At 41.9% G+C, this 19,300-nt stretch overlaps 1 protein-coding gene across 3 annotated transcripts in view; it reads right to left on the bottom strand.

Annotated features, from left to right (window-relative positions):
- Positions 1-19,300, bottom strand: part of Gtf2e1 (general transcription factor IIE subunit 1) — a 33,407-nt gene that overhangs the window by 2,862 nt on the left and 11,245 nt on the right. For all 3 annotated transcript variants that reach the window (XM_087576229.1, XM_087576228.1, NM_001100556.1), the window contains exons 3-4: positions 12,155-12,356; positions 5,392-5,633 (exon numbers count right to left, since the gene is read on the bottom strand). In XM_087576229.1, coding sequence (XP_087432355.1) covers positions 5,392-5,633; positions 12,155-12,356 — 444 coding nt within the window. The remainder of the gene's footprint in view (positions 1-5,391; positions 5,634-12,154; positions 12,357-19,300) is intronic.

Genomic DNA, 19,300 nt, shown 5'->3' with positions numbered 1-19,300 from the left:
AGCGAGAACCTGTGAGAGGTGCTGAGATAGGGCTGGCACAGCAGCAGCATAACACAGAATGGAAACACAGCTTCACCTCACTCAGTAAAACCCAGAGGCCTAACGATACCTAAAGATGCTGCCTCATCCTGAACTCCTCCTGGCCACCAACTTCTTACCCATTCTCCCCCGTTAAGTCACTCTGTGCCAGCCACAGTTGCTATTCCTGGACACATTCCAAACACACACACTCCCTCAGGGTAGCTGGACTGCCTGTTTGCCCTGAAAGAATTATTTTCTCCTAGGTCTCTCTGCATCTAACTTCCCTACATCCTTTATGTTACTCAAACAACACTTTATCAAAGGGTGTGTTTTTGCCCAAAGCATCGTTTTTCAACATGATGACTTAGGCTTACAGCCTCTGTTGTCCTTTTCCAAGGACATAGAATCTGCCACAACAATTTTATCTCTTATTCTATGTGACCCCAGGCACTAAAGCAATACCTGCCATGTGTGAGGCACTGAGTGAGAATTTGCTGACTGAGTAAATAAATAGCAGTGTCATGTTCCTGAAGCAAATCATACCAACTTCGAACTCATTATAAAAAGGTCAATTTAAGATTTTCTCTCACCACATATCACCACTTATACACACATATACCCACATCTTGGCTGATATACATGTAAGAAAAATGTTTACATTTTGCATTCAGTTAGACTCAAACACACTGCCCTTTTAAATATATAAAAGGAACAAAAAAGTCACACTTGGGACCTGCCTCCTTGATTCAAATACTAACACATATTGGGTATGTGGTTTGGGTAAAGTTACACTAATTTTCTCTTCTCCAAATTCCCCAAGTATAACAGTGTAAAAACTAATAGTATTTGCTTCACTGAATTACTGTGGAGTCCAAGGGAATATGGAGTACTCAGAATGGGTCTGATATATACGACAATTACCAATGGGTCTGATATATAGGACAATTACCAACCATCATCAAGAGAAGGCTCAGAAAATGGTTAGTTCTGGCCATGAATAAAGTGAAATCACCGTGTTACTATATCGAACATTAGCTGGGAGTTAGATGTTTTGAAAAGAACTGAATTCCCTCATGAGATACTAGGCAAGAGAGAAAAGAAAGCTAGAGAAAAGAGACAGCATAAGATGGACATCAGCATCAAAGGCAAACACTGCTGAAGGCAGAGGCTTCCAGAGTGCTGACTCCCAAAGAAAATCAAGAAAGGCAGGAAAGGCTCGTAGGCCTCCAGGCCAGCTGTGTCTGAAGGCGCTTGTCATAAATACTTTCATTTTACCAACACAATATTTCAAAAAAGTACAAAGTTGGAGGAGATGCAAAATACAAGTAAATGCACACATACTGAACAGATTCTGACAAGCACAGTCTGGGGGAAGGGACTGTTTTGTTAAAGATTAAAACAGAAGACGAAAGGTTAGGGATTTAGCTCAGTGATAGAGCGCTTGCCTAGCAAGCACAAGGCCCTGGGTTAGGTCCCCAGTTCCGAAAAAATAAAAGAAAAAAGAAAAAAACAAAAAACAGAAGACGAAAACAAAGATGACTAGGCACATTTATGGGTGAGAAAGTAGAGGAAATACTTCCAGGAAGTCCTATGTAACAGCTAAAAGTTACAAAGAAGGTGCACACTGCCTGTCAAGGTCAATGATGCTGCTATGCAATCTGGAGTTGAATAGCCAAAATGTAGAAAAAAACCTGAAAAGCTAAAGTTTGACTAGGTCACCAAAAAAATAAATATTTACATAGTCAAAGTAAAAGAATACCTACATATAGAAAAGTAATATAGACTATGTTGAATGACACAGTCCAAGCTATTAAATACAGGGTTGGACTAAATGTGTCCTACAGGTCCCCTGTCTGTGTCTCACATTAGTCTTAGCAAGCTTCCAGAACCAAAGTAACAAACAAAATGGCAGGCGGCAACCAAATGGTACTAAAACCAGACTTGAGTGATCTGTGTATAAGCTACAGGTATTATTCTGGTCACCGGGCCTCCAGAAAGCTTATTAGAGCTGGAGATGGATCGCTTCTCGGCCTTTTGGCTAAGATCAAGTGTAGAGCTGGAGAGATGGACTGGGGAAAAGACACAAGGAACTCTGATTGCAGATGACTGGGAAAGAGGCCACTGTGAAGGAGAGCAGGGGCACAGGAATCAACCAATCAGAACCCCGGGGTCAAAAAAGACATGGCATAATTCATGTTTGAGGAAAATTCGGTTCAGGACAAACATCTCAATGAGTAGCCCATGTTCAACATCATGACAAACAAGGACAAATCTAAATACTATCTATCTTACACAGAAAATTTGGGTAGACTAGCTTGTTTAAGCCCCATAACTCAGATTCTACTATCTTACAAATTATAAATATTCAAAGTTAAACTTACTAGTTATTTATACATTACATTGGTTAATAATAATTATATCTGAGTTAATTTTGTTTCTAAGTTCATAAAATAAAAAAAAAGATATGACTGCTTCAAGAACAGGGAAGAAGCCAAGTTGAGGCAAACAAGCCCATTGAATACTACAGCCTAACGACTACATAAACCAGAACCACCTCAACCAAAATAACTGCACATCGCAGGCTAATCCGTGAGGTGGGAGGTAAGGAAAGCACGGTTGTCACAGGAATATTTTTTGACTAGAACTGAACTTTCAAAGGGAATCAACTCCACGAGAGGTATTACCTGCAACCACAATACCCCCCTCTCTCTTACCCAGTGCCAGTCTACACAGTGCACTGGCACAGATCTTAGGAACGAAGGCAGGAGACGGTCAGAGCAGGAGTAACTGACGATGCTTCTGCACTGAAGATCCCAGTCATGTGACAAGCTAGTAACAAACCCTAGTGGGGCAGACCGTCCACTCCTGTCACCTCTGCTTTCTAGTCCATCCAGTCTGGACCAGTCTCAGCTGCTGTTTGCTCTATTATCATCCCCCAAGGTGGAGTCCAGTGCCTGAGCTAGAACTTACAAAGTAAACCCTGCACTTCTTAAACTTGTGAAAGTTATTGCCCAACTGCTAACCCTTTTGGTCTCAGAGACTTACAAGATTGTCCCAAATAAAATTCTATCAATTTTCTTGGACGCAGGGACACTCATTGCTTTCATGTGGTATCTTCCTATATACCTCAGCTAGCAAAAGGTTCCTTGTTACTTATGAGAAACCTATACAATACAACGGTGCTTTAACCAAAATGAAAGCATGGCAGTATTTCAATCTAAGCACAGACATCTGGAACTGGTAAGACGGGGCAGTGCTTAAGAGTCCTGGTTGCCTGTACAAAGCTTAAGTCCAAGTGGATCAAGGACCTCCACATCAAACCAGACACACTCAAACTAATAGAAGAAAAACTAGGGAAGCATCTGGAACACATAGGCACTGGAAAAAATTTCCTGAACAAAACACCAATGGCTTATGCTCTAAGATCAAGAATCGACAAATGGGATCTCATAAAACTGCAAAGCTTCTGTAAGGCAAAGGACACTGTGGTTAGGACAAAACGGCAACCAACAGATTGGGAAAAGATCTTTACCAATCCTACAACAGATAGAGGCCTTATATCCAAAATATACAAAGAACTCAAGAAGTTAGACCGCAGGGAAACAAATAACCCTATTAAAAAATGGGGTTCAGAGCTAAACAAAGAATTCACAGCTGAGGAATGCCGAATGGCTGAGAAACACCTAAAGAAATGTTCAACATCTTTAGTCATAAGGGAAATGCAAATCAAAACAACCCTGAGATTTCACCTCACACCAGTGAGAATGGCTAAGATCAAAAACTCAGGTGACAGCAGATGCTGGCGAGGATGTGGAGAAAGAGGAACACTCCTCCATTGTTGGTGGGATTGCAGACTGGTAAAACCATTCTGGAAATCAGTCTGGAGGTTCCTCAGAAAATTGGACATTGAACTGCCTGAGGATCCAGCTATACCTCTCTTGGGCATATACCCAAAAGATGCCTCAACATATAAAAGAGACACGTGCTCCACTATGTTCATCGCAGCCTTATTTATAATAGCCAGAAGCTGGAAAGAACCCAGATGCCCTTCAACAGAGGAATGGATACAGAAAATGTGGTACATCTACACAATGGAATATTACTCAGCTATCAAAAACAACGAGTTTATGAAATTCGTAGGCAAATGGTTGGAACTGGAAAATATCATCCTGAGTGAGCTAACCCAATCACAGAAAGACATACATGGTATGCACTCATTGATAAGTGGCTATTAGCCCAAATGCTTGAATTACCCTAGATCCCTAGAACAAACGAAACTCAAGACGGATGATCAAAATGTGAATGCTTCACTCCTTCTTTAAATGAGGAAAAAGAATACCCTTGGCTGGGAAGGGAGAGGCAAAGATTAAAACAGAGACTGAAGGAACACCCATTCAGAGCCTGCCCCACATGTGGCCCATACATATACAGCCACCCAATTAGACAAGATGGATGAAGCAAAGAAGTGCAGACCGACAGGAGCCGGATGTAGATCGCTCCTGAGAGACACAGCCAGAATACAGCAAATACAGAGGCGAATGCCAGCAGCAAACCACTGAGCTGAGAATAGGTCCCCCGTTGAAGGAATCAGAGAAAGAACTGGAAGAGCTTGAAGGGGCTCGAGACCCCAAAAGTACAACAATGCCAAGCAACCAGAGCTTCCAGGGACTAAGCCACTACCTAAAGACTATACATGGACTGACCCTGGACTCTGACCCCATAGGTAGCAATGAATATCCTAGTAAGAGCACCAGTGGAAGGGGAAGCCCTGGGTCCTGCTAAGACTGAACCCCCAGTGAACTAGTCTATGGGGGGAGGGCGGCAATGGGGGGAGGGTTGGGAGGGGAACACCCATAAGGAAGGGGAGGGGGGAGGGGGATGTTTGCCCGGAAACCGGGAAAGGGAATAACACTCGAAATGTATATAAGAAATACTCAAGTTAATAAAAAATAAAAATAAAAAAAAAAGAAATACTCAAGTTAATAAAAAAAAATATATATATAGAAATTAAAAAAAAAAAAAAAAAAGAGTCCTGGTTGCTCTTCCAGAGGACCTGAGCTCGGGTCCCGGCACTCTCACGGCGGCTCTAAAATATCTGTGAGTCTAGAATCTGATACCGTCTTCTTACCTCCCTGGGCACTAGGGGTCATGTAGTGCACACACATGTATATGTTCAGGCAAACACTTATACATATAAAAAATGTATGTGCTATCCTGACTAAGCTGAACGTCACAGAACACAGTCGGTGCTAATGCTTAGTGCTCAGTTTCCTACAATGAACTTTCAATAAACCGAGAACCACCCAGGCACTCTCCTTCTAAGCTGAGGTAATTTCCATGGCAAAGGCACTCCCTACTTCTCAGTCTTACCTTCCTTCATCTCTTCAGAACCGTACGCCCCCTGGACAGTGCTCTCTCTCAACCAAATGGGTCTCTCTTTGGCGGCTTTCCCTTCCAGCGAGGTGCGATGCACATCGTCTTGGTCGTCCATGCTGATGACAACATTCTGAGTATACAAGTCTTCATAAGAGGGGCCTTTGTTGGTCCATGCTTCCCGGTGGTGCCCACCTGCCAGGCCAGCCGCTCCAGCAGCACTTGCTGCTCGGTCCTTGCTGTAGGAAAGGAGAGAAGAACAAGGAGAAAGGTTAAGGTCTAGGTTTGTAACATGAAGGACACTTGGAGAGAGGCCTAATACATCAGGAGCAGGAACAAAAGTTATCTAGCAATTAGGCAGGCATGCTTTCACAACTCTCAAAGAATTCTACAACACCGGGTGAAAGCTGTATGCATTACATCATATTTAAGCTCTGCAACACTGGATCCTCTTGCACACAGGAATAACTAGCACTTTTGAGATTGATATATGTTCCATTAACTTGCATGAGGGAGGAGAAGGACACAGTGACAGAATACTTAAAAATACCAGTCTGGTAAAACCACCCCCAGTTATATCTTCCATGAGAATTTTGTGTAAAATAAAATAAAGAGTACTGTATCTTAAAAATACTTTTTTAGTGTAACTAAACTAGGGTGACTTTGTGTGTGACCATGGAAGAAACTAGGAAATTATTCTACTGGTCGGACTTCAACACAGAATGAACATTCTCCTCCTGCCACTCACTGAACAGGCACGTCCCTCTTCAGAGCCCAGTCTCTTCTACCTCGCTGCATCCTTCTATTTCTACAACGGTACTGACTGTGCGTCCCAGCCACCCTTCCCCGCATGGATGCTGATGTTTCCTCATCTGGTTTGCTCTCTACCTCTATGGCCTTTCTTGCCTGTCAACACACTTCAGGCCCAATCAATCCTTATCTTTCTCCAATCCATTTCTTTGAGCTAAGCCAACCTTCTCGCTGCTGCTTTAGCATTTTCAATCCTGATCTATATCAGTTTGTCTTTAGCGCGCCTGTCTAGAGGTGAGCGTTGTTTCTGATGCCTGTTCACTCCATGCCTTGTGGTTGTTTTCAGAGCCCACAGGTGCTGCACACCTCATGACTTCTCTGACTTCTCCTACTTCTCTAAATGTCTCCCTGCATTGTGATATCCGTTCGTTCAGAAACCATGCCATCCTAAATCTAACCTAAATCTAACTGACACTTTGTTAATCCTCTTCCCTTGGAAACCTCTAGGAACCTGTCCTTGTCTTTCTGCTTGCTGCCTTGCTCTTTCTCTCTTTCTTAGACCACCTCACAGCTCCTTGGGTCTCTAGCACATGCTGAGCTTAGGCTCCCTTGCTGTGCCAGTGTCCAGGGATCTGACCAGCTAGCTGTAGGTCTCTTAGGACAGCATCCTGACCATCCTCTAGGGTAGTCTTGGGCTTATCTCATCCTTCCCACCCTGCTTCTGGTTATGATAATTTTGAAACCAAGCAACAAGCTCTTTCCAGCTATTTAATGCATGTTTTCCAGCTACTGCCTCTGCATTCCTTTCACTGTCCTACCTGTACCTAAGGCTATCCGATACCATTCTTGCCAACAGCCTTTCTCCCTGGCACCAGTTCTGCCTGGTCTTAGTCATTTCTTCTGCCCCCTCCCTACTTGTCTCCTCATTCCTGCTCTGGATATGTCAAATAGTTGATGTCTCGTGCTACAATTGCACTCACTTGATTTCTGTCTTCTGTTCCTTTCCACATTCACATTATTTTTTGTATCGATTACCACTTGTCTCAATTCAGCTCTATCTGTCCCTAGACATTCTTTCTACCTGCACAGGTGCCGACAATATAGCTTGGCTTTGTAAACTTTTTCCTCCCTTAGCATTCATGTTCCTTTGGTTTCTGGATCCATCTTTGGTTTTGTGCTCCTATCACATGCTGAGTTCTCCCTGCTCATCTCACTGTCTCACTGACTCACTGTCTCCCCGCCCCCGGTCAATGCTTTGTCTGTTTTCAGCTAACATCTCATTGTACTCAGCCCGCTTTTACATATCAGGCAGATGTGGCTTCCTGAGTTAACTAACGCCAGTGAGGAGAGAAGAAAGGCACAGTGCTCTAGTGTAGACCTACATTGACTTTATTACGATGATGTTGTTACAACACGACCCTCTGAGACGGTTTCCCTTTACACATAATCCTGCACACATCAACTCATGGGGTTAACTTTGGAGACTACCTCATCAAGTCATAACAGGTACTTTGAAGAAAGGCAAGAAAAACAGAAATGACAATCAGAATGAATAAAGAGCACTCTTAAAATCTTCCTTTTGGTATTCTTTTAGAGAAATTCAAGTTAGACTTTACTTGGGGCATCAATTAAATAGCAGTAAATGTTTATGTCTCAGCAGTGAGTTAAGTTAAACGGGAAGCTGCCAGTGACGTGGATGGAATGCTGCCCTTCTAATCTTGACTCCTTGGTTTTTATTATCAGTTTTCTTTAAATATTGATGGCTCCAAAGGACTCTTAAGAACTTTCCCTGCCAAAGTAAAACTTAGCTATCTGATATTGGTTTAAAATAAATATACAAAGTAATCCTAGCCAGTGAGACACTGGTGGACAGATAGACTAAAGTGTGTTTTCTAGAACATTTCTTTAGTTATGTTTTAAATAAGACACAGGGAAAGGATGTGATCCTGTCTGCACTTGAACATTTCATCTGCAGGTAATATTCAATGCCTGAGGGCAGTTCCCTCACAGTCCTAAGAAGGCAACACAACAGGAGAGAGCAGAGATGGAAGAAATCTAGACCCCTCTGGATGCAACTGAGCTGTAAACTGTACTAAGTCAGAGCCTCTGGGCATGGAAGACAAATTATCATAAAGACATTCTAACTGACTCCCGGTGTTGTCAGCCCACAGTAACTGATAAAGTTACAAAGTTCTCTGTACAACTGGGAAGAAAAGAAATTAGCCCAGGACTTGCTATTTTTAAACAGTAAATACCAGAGGGAATTTTAAAAAAAGAAAGAAAAAGAACCACTAGAAAAAAAAATCATGCTGAGTGAGATAATCCAGACTCAAAAAGACAAATACAGGACACATCTGTTTACATGCAAATATTGTTAGGTCTTTGATAAGCAGGCTCCAGTTCACATAACTGAAGGAATTAGGTATAGAGTGAGGGACTTGGAGGTTGGGGTATGATCTTTCTAGGAAGGGCAAACACAGAGTACAGTTGTGAATGGAGTGGGATGGACTGAATGGGAAGATCAAATGGGGATGGTATGGGAGGAAAGGTAAGGAGGAAATACAGAGAGAAACAGCTACAACCGAGGGCCACTTGAGGGACCGAATAACACCTAATATCACAGAAGCTGCCCCTGTTGCCTCTTTGTTTTGTTTTGGCTTTGTTTGTTTTGAGACAGGGTTTCTCTGTGTATCTTTGGTTGAGCTAGAACTCTGTAGACCAGGCTGGTCTCAAACCCAAGAGATCAAACTGCCTCTATCTTCCTAGTACTGGGATTAAAGGTGTGCACCACCACCACTACTTGGCAGCTTCTTAAAACATATACATGTATGAAAGAGCCTAGATGGAGTCACCAAATAACAGGGGAGACAGAGTCCCAGGATCACTCATCAGCAAATGAAACCTTCAGTGCTGAGAATGGATTACATCTGCTTGAGCTGTTGGCCAAGTGGATGCCATGGAAACCCTTCGCAACCAGGCTACTGTCAAGGCTATTGCCTGCTCTCCACAAACTGACAGGAAGGCCCTACAGCTGAAGACAACACCTATACAACTCACTGAACACAGAGCAGTGAAGCTAGTTCTTCCTTAGAACTGACCACTACTTACCAGGGTTGATGGTCCTAGAAGGTACTGTGTAACACTACCAGAGAGGAAAGGTAAACACCAACCAAACTACCAACTCTGCAGTCTGCAATGGTGACCTTCCTGCAACACACACGGGTCCAATGGTGGCACAAAAGTTGTGAAGGTAATCAACTACTGTGGTGGTTTGATAGGTATGCCCCACAGACTCCAGTGTTTGAATGTTTGGCCCACCAGGAGTGGCACTACTAGGAGATGTGACCTTACTAGAGGGTGGACTTGTCACTGTTGGAGCAGGGTTTTGAAGTCTTAAATGCTCAAGCTCCACCCCGTGTGAAACAAAAGCCAGTCTCCCCCTAGCTGCCTATGGATCAAGATGTAGAGCTCTCACCTCCTTCAACACCATGCCTGACTGGAGGCTGCCATGCTTCCCATCACAGTGATACTGGACTAAATCTCTAAAAGCCAGCCCCAAAGAAGTCTTTTCTTTTTTTAATAATTGCCTTGGTCGTGGTGTCTCTTCACAGCAATAAAACCCAAACTAAGACAGCCACTTTCTGACTGAATTGAAGCCCATTCCAAGAGAAAGAACCCATGAGTGACACTGTCCAGGTGGCCAAAAATCTGAGACTAGATAAGCCATGGACCTAGGGGAAAACTAAATACTACTGTTCTGCTAAAGGTATGCACTAATAAATGACTTCCACTGATAGTCTGCGATACTCATAAATCAGTGTTTGCTCAGTCAGCACCAGAAAAGCTTTCTCCCTGCAGCAGATAGAATGAACAAATACAGAGTTCCACAATTAGACAAAGTGCAGAGTGAGAGACCTGGGAACACTCAGTCCTAGATGGGATGTGTCCATCAAATCCTGCCCTTCTGTGATCAAGGAATTCTGTGGAAGAGGAGGCAGAAATTTTTTAAGAGCCAATGTGGATGAAAGACACCAAGGAAACAGTGTCTTGCAAACCCAACTGGACTGATCCACAAATGACTTCACAGTGACTGTGGCAGCACCCACAGGGCCTGCACAGGTCCAAGCAGACGGGGTCCCACTGCTGAGAGAAGTGGACATATCCCTAACCCAGAAACTATTTCTAGATGGTAATTACTTACAAAAGAAAATTCGTTTTCTCCAATGGAGTCTCACTGGGTTTGTAAAGCACATCGTAGGGTAGGCCCCATGCCCAGCAGCAAATGCCAAACCAGGTCAATGGTATTTTTGAAGGTTTTTTTGGTCTAATAATGCTTTCTCTGTGCACCCCCCCCCCTTTCTTTTAACCTCACAGATCTTATGCTTATATATTATGATTTCCAATTTTGTTCCATGAATTCTCTGGGTGTGTAAATGGGTCTCGGCATCTGTTTGTGTTTCTTGTGCTTTTTCTTCAGCTAGTTTGTTTTGTCCTATTTTGGTTTGGCTTTTATTTTATCTTATTATTTTATTATTGCTATTTCAAGCCTGTGTTTTCTAATGAGAGAAAGAAAGGGTCTGGATTCTTGTGAGGGGAAGTAGAAAGGGTTTAAAAGGAGTTGGGGGAGGAGAGCTGGCATCAGAAGATATTTATAAACAAACATCTATTTTCAATAAAAAAATAAGATAGAAGCTCCAAAACCCACACAAATACACCTGGAACAGTGTCAGGAGGAGGTGATGGGTGTGACCTTGCTTAAGTATTGGAAAGAAGGAAGCAGTTCTTACTTATGATAGAATAACCTGTGGTCTGGAGAAGGCTCAGAGGGTAAAGGCACTGTTGCTCTTACAGAATATCTGGGTTCACTTCCCAATACTCACAGGTGGCTCTCAACCATCCATAAGTCCAGTTCCAGGGGATGACACCTTCTTCTGGCCTCTGTGGGCACGAGCCACACATACAGTGCATGCACACACTTGCAGAGAAAACACTCACACACATAAACCAGAAGTAAAGAAGCTTCTGAAATCTCTGACTTTCATGGCAGGGTGGAACTATGCCTACTAGCATTCCCACACTAGAGAGCGTGGGGTTAAGGGACGAGGGAAGCACTGTGAGCAGTGGTAACCCACGGCAACTACACCTCCAGGAAGTCGGTTTAACCCTGACTACTACGACAAGTTCATGTTGAAAATGCTTCACTAGAATAAAATGTATATTATCACTCACACATGAGCCCAGCTTTTAACTCTTATATATGTGTATGTAAGAGTCTATGTGTGGGTGTAGGTCATAGAACTTGAGAGAGAACCAAAGCAGAAAAGGGTGAGGAGGTTTTGAGGAATGAGGAGTGTGTCTGTGTCTTCTGTATAAGTGACATGAAAGTGAAAGGCCAAGGGACCAAGTGGATACAGCAGTATGAGTGGAGGCAGGGGCATGGAGGTCAGGGAGGAGAATATGCATACAGAGGCCATAACAAAACTTACCTGCTAATTTAAAAACAAAAACCTATAGGAAACTGCTGAATTCCTGAGAGAGTTTTGGCCTTTAATTGACTTGAAGCCTGGCAGTGGTGGTGCAGGCCTTTAATCTCAGTTCTTACGAGGCAGATGCAGATAGATCTCTTGAGTTCAAGGCCAGCCTGGTCTACAGAGCTGGTTCCAGGGCAACACAGAGAAACTCTTATCTTGAGGGAGTAGTGAGGAGGGTGGGTTGAATAGGAAAATCCAAATATTCCCAAGAGGCACATCACATTTAGAATTGCCTATCAATTGGCTATATGCTGCAGGCCCCAACAGAGGAGGGTTGAGGTGAAAATGACTATTTAAAGATTTTTGCCCAAGGCTCACATTCGACTGCATTCAGTACAAACAAATGTGAGCGCAGGCACCAGTTAGAAGACGAGCATGGCAGAACTTGGAAGCCTGTGATATTCAAGTCTTCAGTCTCCTGGTAAATAACTACTCTAGCCCTCCAAGGTAAAACCAGAGCAAACTTTAAATCCACTCACCTCTGCTTCAGGGCTGGGATTTCCGTGGGTTCTGGTTCAAGTATTTCGTAGGCCAAGTTTACATCCTCTGTCTCTCGAAGCAATGCATAAATGGGCTCAATTTGTTCATTAAACCTTGCCAAAAGTGTGCGCGCATCTTTTTTGGGCATTGCTGATTCATCTTCTTCTACCTCTGCCTGGCAAAAGGTGCAGCGGAAAGTTCCTACGAAAAAGTCAAGTCTCGGGTCAGAAGAAGGAAATCTTCCAGAAAAGCCTGCGCTCCACGCCTCCAATGTTTTAGTAAAACCTCCAAACACAAACAGGTCAGAAGAACTGATTTGCAATGTGCCCACCAACAAGACTCCACAGTTTTCTGTCACAGTCACTGTCACCGTAGACCTGTCCATCTCTCTATGTGTCCACCTTTTTATGCCGAAATCTCATCACTAATAAATTTTTGAAAATCACGTTTCTAATATTTATATGTAATTTACAGCAAATTATGTGTAGCTCACTTTTGAATGTGTGTGTCTGTCTAACGTTTTCTCCATAGATTATCTGTATGTCTAATGCTTTCTCCATAGTTATCTGTATGCCTGTGTATCAGCGTTCTCCACAGACTGCAATTTGGATGGTTATTTTGGAAAAGGCCAAATAAACAGCTAAAACGAAAAGCTTTTGGTGGTCACACACACACACACACACACACACACACACACACACACACACGTATGTGCAGGCACCTTCAAAGCCAGAAGACGGCAATGGGCCCCCAAGGGCTGCCTGATACAGGTGCTGAAAACAAAATTCTGATTTGCTGCAAAGGCAACAAGTGCTGTTAACCAGTGAGCCACCTCTCTGAGGACTACTGTTTCATGTTTATAAGCCATTGATATTTAAAGAAATGTGTTCAGTCGATGTCAAATTTAAAGTTCACGGAACTTTTTTGTTTCCATATCCTTTACATTCAACACAGAACTTCAATGATTCCAAAGAAATGTCCCCAAGTTTTCATCACTACTGCTACTTTCTTTACTGAGCACGGCCTCCACTGTAGCCATCATAAGCATACCCTGGATCTTTAGGTTCTCCCTCCCCAGTCCTAGGCCCCTGTATATTGCCCTATCCTCCTGCTCTCTGTCTGAGAGCTCTACCTCTAACACCCTCAGAGTAATAGCTAAACTTCTCATAGAATTTGGTCCCAAAACACTGTAATGCAAGAGTAAACTGCTCAGGTTCACAATTATTTATACAGAGCTGCTTCTAAGGCACTATCTTGCACTTTTTGATCTGTTCACTAATTCTGGGAAGGGCTATCAGAACTAAGGCTCTCGAGGAATTTATGATTTGTACAAAGTCACACAGTAATATAAGAAAACAACAACTTTAACAACTGTACCTTGAGTATTTACAAAGTACTGCGTAACATTAACCTTAGGCATTTGCATTACTATGTCCAGTTAAATGTGTAAAATATGCACGTTATAACAGTCATAGCAGTTTCCAGTCAAGGTTACATAACTAGCTGGGTGATAGAGAGGAATCAAATTAGCTCAACTATTATGCTAAACTACTGTCTCATAGTCTTCACCACTCCTGTAAATGCACTTCCAAGTGGCCTTCTCCCCAGGGATATGAATTCTCCCCTTTCTACAGAATGTCCCTGAGGGATTAAGAACGATAATGAAGTACTACTGCAGGACACATAGCAAGGACTAGCCCCTCCTCTCTCTCTTCCCCAGCAACAGAATAAGTAAACGTGGCATCTCTATTTCAATGTGACACTACATCCGATAGACATGTTCCCAGTTGAGTGCATTTCCAAGCCTCCAGCCCCATGCCAAAGTAACTGAGTGCTTTGGTCATGCATCAATCACTCTTCCTAATTTTCTGTATCTATCCCAGGTAAGGGAAGGGGGCAGGCAGCCCCTCAAAGATAGGAGACTGTGGGTTATACTTATAGCTAGGCTGTGGGTTTTGTGGTTGTTGTGTCAGAAAAAACCCTCACATCAAATGTTACCATCATAGAAGTGAGTCAGAACTGAGCTGCGTAGAATCGTGCCCGAGAAATGCCGGCATGGATCATATAAAACCACGCCAATTTCCCAGTGAACCCTGAGCTGCGGCTGAGTCTTTACCCGTCCGGTTAGCCTTTCCTTCTCTAGGTATATATATATATATATATATATATATATATATATATATATATATATGATTGATTAATACTCAATCAGGAAAAATCCCCCCTTTTCTTCCAAAATTGTAAATGAGTTTTACTTTAGTGTGTGTGTATGTACAGTCACATGTGAATCCACACATACACACCAGAGTGTGAGAGTGCAAAGAAGTCTATTCTCTCTTCCCACCCAGAGTACAGGTCCCACGGTTCAAACTAGGGTTCTCAGGCTTGGAAGCAGGTGCCTTTATCCACTGTGCCTTCCAGCAAACAGAGAAGCCCGTGTTTAAATCCTCTAGAACATTACCAAATAAAAGCCCATATCCTCTAAGTCCTTCAAGCACCATGTTACTGAAACAAGGGAGCACACCTCCTGACGTGTAGTTCCTCTTGCTTAAGAAGAATACACAGGCTGAAGTTTGTTAGCTATAGACATGTCTGACTGATGCACACCATAAAGACTGTGCAGTAAGTAACCAGGGCTGGAAGAGAGCTCAGACAGTAGATGGAGTGAGTGCTTGGAGTGAATGCCTGAGGACCTGAGCTCACCCTATAACCCAGGTTTACAAAAGGACAAGCAGGGCGTGGAGCATGTACTTCTAATTTCAATACTGGTAAGGCAGGCAGATCCCTGAGGCTCAATAATGACCAGCCTGCCTAGCACTCTAAGGCAAGTCCCATGCCAGGAGACATGGGACTTTAAAAGAAACAAAAACCAAAATACAGCATCTGAGGAACCAACACTAGAGGTTGCAAGGCCCTGCACACAAACCAACATGCATATACAAGGAACGCCAGAATAGCTAACTGAACAAGCATATCTTTACTTGCCCACATCTCTTTTTTGATAAAAAGACATCATGTTGCTTTTAGACATCTGAATATGTTATTCATTGGCTATTAAAACAGATATTCTAGAAGCCCACTTGTTATAACTATTGAGATCTCAAGGCAGATTTCAGACTAGAAAGTTAGATAGGAGAATATACAATATGCAGGCGGTAACTAATGGCCCAAGTAGATCACAGTATCCAGAGATTCAAGAGTGAGTAGAAGAGTCAAGGTATGAACTCAAGGCAAGAAAAAAAAAACTCCTTTAAACAAAAAATGGTACAAGCAGAGGGCAGGCTAGCACCGCAAGAAAATAATTTTTCAACGTCAGCCAGAACTGAAAAGCAGACTAGTAACAAAAGACAAGTAAAAGCCTCAGAGAAGTTCTCAATGGCATTGCTAGCTTTGATTATTCTCTAAACTGTTCTAAGCTGTCTCTTCTCTCCATATAAATATAATAGACACAATGTATGTATAAGGCCATGCAAAGAAAGGTCAAATGTAGCTTTCAAATACCTATTGAAAAGCACACACACGGGGCTGGGGAGATGGCTCAGCGGTTAAGAGCACTGACTGCTCTTCCAGAGGTCCTGAGTTCAATTCCCAGCAACCACATGGTGGCTCACAACCATCTGTAATGGGATCTGGTGCCCTCTTCTGGTCTGAAGACAGCGACAGTGTACTCAGATACATAAAATAAATAAATATTTTAAAAAAAAGAAAGAAAGAAAAGCACACACACCAACATAGGACCTAAGTTAGCAGATGGAAGATGGTTATCTACAAAGACTACCAAAGAGAACTAAAAATAATTAAGAAGTTACCCATGTTAGTAGTTTATAAAACTTGGTTTTTAAAGGAAACATCCCATTCCTGTGGATCAACACAGCAGCAAGTGGCTCTGGTAGAAGCCAGCAGCCCAGCAGCTAAACTCTTCACACACCACAGCTCTTTACTGCAGTCCCACATCCCAGAAGGCAACATTACCTAAAATTTTAACACTGCCCTACTCTCCAACAGTCCTGTCTTCCCTCTGTCCTTGTCAATGTCACTGCCCAATATATAATTTTTATTATTTATCTAGCTTTTGGCTTATCTTTTAAAATGTCACATCTAAATTTACAAAGAACTGACCTCTCAAATACCCCACTTCTTTTTTGAAGGCAACACATTCTAAGATTCAAGTAAATAAACCAACATGCTTGCCAATGGAGCTCCTGTAATAAAAGAATGCATTACTTCTGTGTTAGGAAGACAGTTATCAAAGAGAAATGGTAAAATCTGGAATTTACACAACAAATTGAATGATCCCAAGAGTGCTTTACACATTAAGCTTCTTTACTCTTTATCCTTTAGTCACAGGAAAGTCACTGAAAGGTTGGGAAAAGAATGCACATCACCAAAACTTATTATTTTTAAAATGTTGGTCTGTTCTAGTAGCAGTAATACTCAAGCCCTTCCCAGAAACACTGATCCAATAGTCTGGAGTGGAGAACAGGAAGGTGAATTTTCAAAGTTCCACAAGGAATTCTGACACCCACTATTGGCAGAGAACTGCTATTAGGTGATTGATGTCATCTGATTAAACCACTCTGTACTAAGATGTACGGACAGACTACCAAGTACAAGAGAAGAGATTAGAATTGAAACCCAGTGCTCCATTCCCTCTCCATATATAAGACCAAGGCAAAAATACTGAAGGAAAGCTATGTCAGAGAGAACATGCTAGCCAGATCATCTTACAATGTGGGAGCAGAGAGAAAAGAAAAGCTGTATAAATTCTTTGGCCAAAGCTGGACAACGATGGGACTAACATTCAGAAAAGATGGGGTATCTATTCTCACAAACTATTAAAGAAGAAAGTGGCTTAATAAATATTCTCCTGCATTCACCAGAGGCAGTATAATAAAACTGTCCATGTTTGACATATATGGAAATAAAGGCTTATAAATATTAAGTTAACTGCATTATCCTAACCCTGGATTCCACCTGAACTAAGCATTCTTTCTCCAACTTATGATCTCTAACAGCTCTAATCCAACAAACTTTTTCCATGTAGATTTAAGTCCTCTCAAGAAAGAATAGAAAAGGAAGAACTTGTACTAAACGATTTAACAAACATTAAATACCCATCACATAGCTGGCATTTACTTAGCTGACCATTAACCTATTATGTTTGCTAGAAGGATCAAAGTAAATCCAATTGCAAATACGCATTTGAAGTAGGGAGAAAGAGACTTTTACCAATAGGCATTTCAGAATTATTTTAGGGCCATCTATTAGATAGTACAGCAATGCCCTAGCTCTGTCATGAAGGCAATCACACTTCAAAGAGAGAGAGAAAGGAAGGGATGAGAGACATCTATATCATTTTAACTTCCAAATGTAAGAACAAAACTGAATTAGGAGTGAAGAAGACAGGAAATAAGGACTTGGAACAAAGGGTTACAGGAAAAACAACCAAAAGGTCTTCAAAAGCCAGGAAACAAAAGATAACTGCTGAGTGTTATGCTGGGCAAGGCCCATGCCTCACCTGACTCTCTCTCACGGGGTACTCATTTTAACTAATGCTACCCATTATGTGAGGATTCAGTCAAGGAAATGCTAAGCACAAACAAAACCAAAGTGAAAAGACTGTTTACCACGTTTCTTTTGACAGTGAAGTGCTTGAGATATACATAATTAAGAAAAGGGGCAAAGATATCAAATGGTGACACTTGTGGGTACAAGAGAGTAAGAGTCAAATCTCCAGACAGCTAATTATTGAAGATGGTATTCTTCTCTCGTCCTCCAATTACAGACACTCAAAGGGCACATGCCTCTGTCCAGGACTCACTGTCAAAGATCTAGTAAAGATGTCCAGCAAACTTGGATAGCACTTAACCATCTTCCCCATCATAGGTTACATTAAAATAAAATAAAAAGATTAAATTTAAAAATCAAAATAGGTCCAGATGCTTTGATAAAGTGCAGTGCTGTCATGAGTCATTACACAGCCCACATCCTCAAGGATGGACAAGAAGACAAGATCACAGGACTACTGCACAGAAGTCTCAACCCAAAACTGATGTCCCCAGGCCTTTCCCACATTATACTTTCTTGATCCAGCCAATCCTATTCTGAGCTATTCCTGGCACTCATTCTACTGGCAGGCGGTCAAGACTAAATAAATAAATAAATAAATAAATAAATAAATAAATAAATAAATAACATTATGAAAGAAGGAAGGAAGATAGAGAAAAAACAGCAAAGGAACAGGGATATTATTTCATTTCTTATACATGGAATTCAAGCGTCATCTCTGGACACTTCAAAGAAGTAAAAAGGGGAGGAAGCCAAATAGGTATTTGGGCAGTGAGGATGGCTCTTGCAAGAAGGCAAGGAGCCCCATCCTCACTGCTCACAAGGTTATAGTAAGATGGTTTCTGTGACTATGGGACAGGGGAGAAATAGTCCCAAATCTGCAAGACCCACTAATCTCTGTGTAGGACTGGCTTTTCTGAGTATGGAAGTTTGGGAGCATTCTGAAGGGACAACGGCCATGACCTGACATGCTCTTTAAGAGTCATTAGCCACCACCTACCACTTCATAGAGCTTACCATCACTCTGTACAGTTACAGGCTTTAAATTCAAGAGTTCATTTAGGGAATACATATAGCAAAACATTAAGTCAAATATTGAAATCTCAAAAACTCGCCTTTTGTTCTGTCCAATTTTCAAACTACTTTCCTACTGTAAATGTAACTACATATTGGAAAACAAATGAAAAAAATTACCTTTATCTAACAAACATGACAACAACAATATTTCATAATTGTACCTATAATAAAAATAAATTAGCCCATCTCTTAACACTTCATTGTACAGCACTGAAGAAATAAAATGTTTATATAAAAAGCCAAGATAAGATAGGAAATAGAAAGATAAGATAGGTTTAGCACTTTTTAAAACCAAGAATATATTAAATGTACAGAAGATATACAAAATACAATCCCTACTAGCAAACTGATTTTATCAAGGAAGCAGACTTTGGTCCTCCCTCAAATGGACATTTAGCTGCCTGACTACCAATTCTTCCTAGGTTCTGGAGCTGAACATAAAAGGGGAAATGCAGCATGCCGGGAGGACGAATTAAAAATGACAACATGAACTACGGTAC

This window comes from Rattus norvegicus, chromosome 11 (assembly GCF_021556685.1).
Source record: "Rattus norvegicus strain SHRSP/BbbUtx chromosome 11, alternate assembly SHRSP_T2T, whole genome shotgun sequence".
Classification (NCBI taxonomy): domain Eukaryota; kingdom Metazoa; phylum Chordata; class Mammalia; order Rodentia; family Muridae; genus Rattus; species Rattus norvegicus.
The sequence above is the reverse complement of the archived record's forward strand: the minus strand, read 5'-3'. Positions and strand labels throughout refer to the sequence as shown.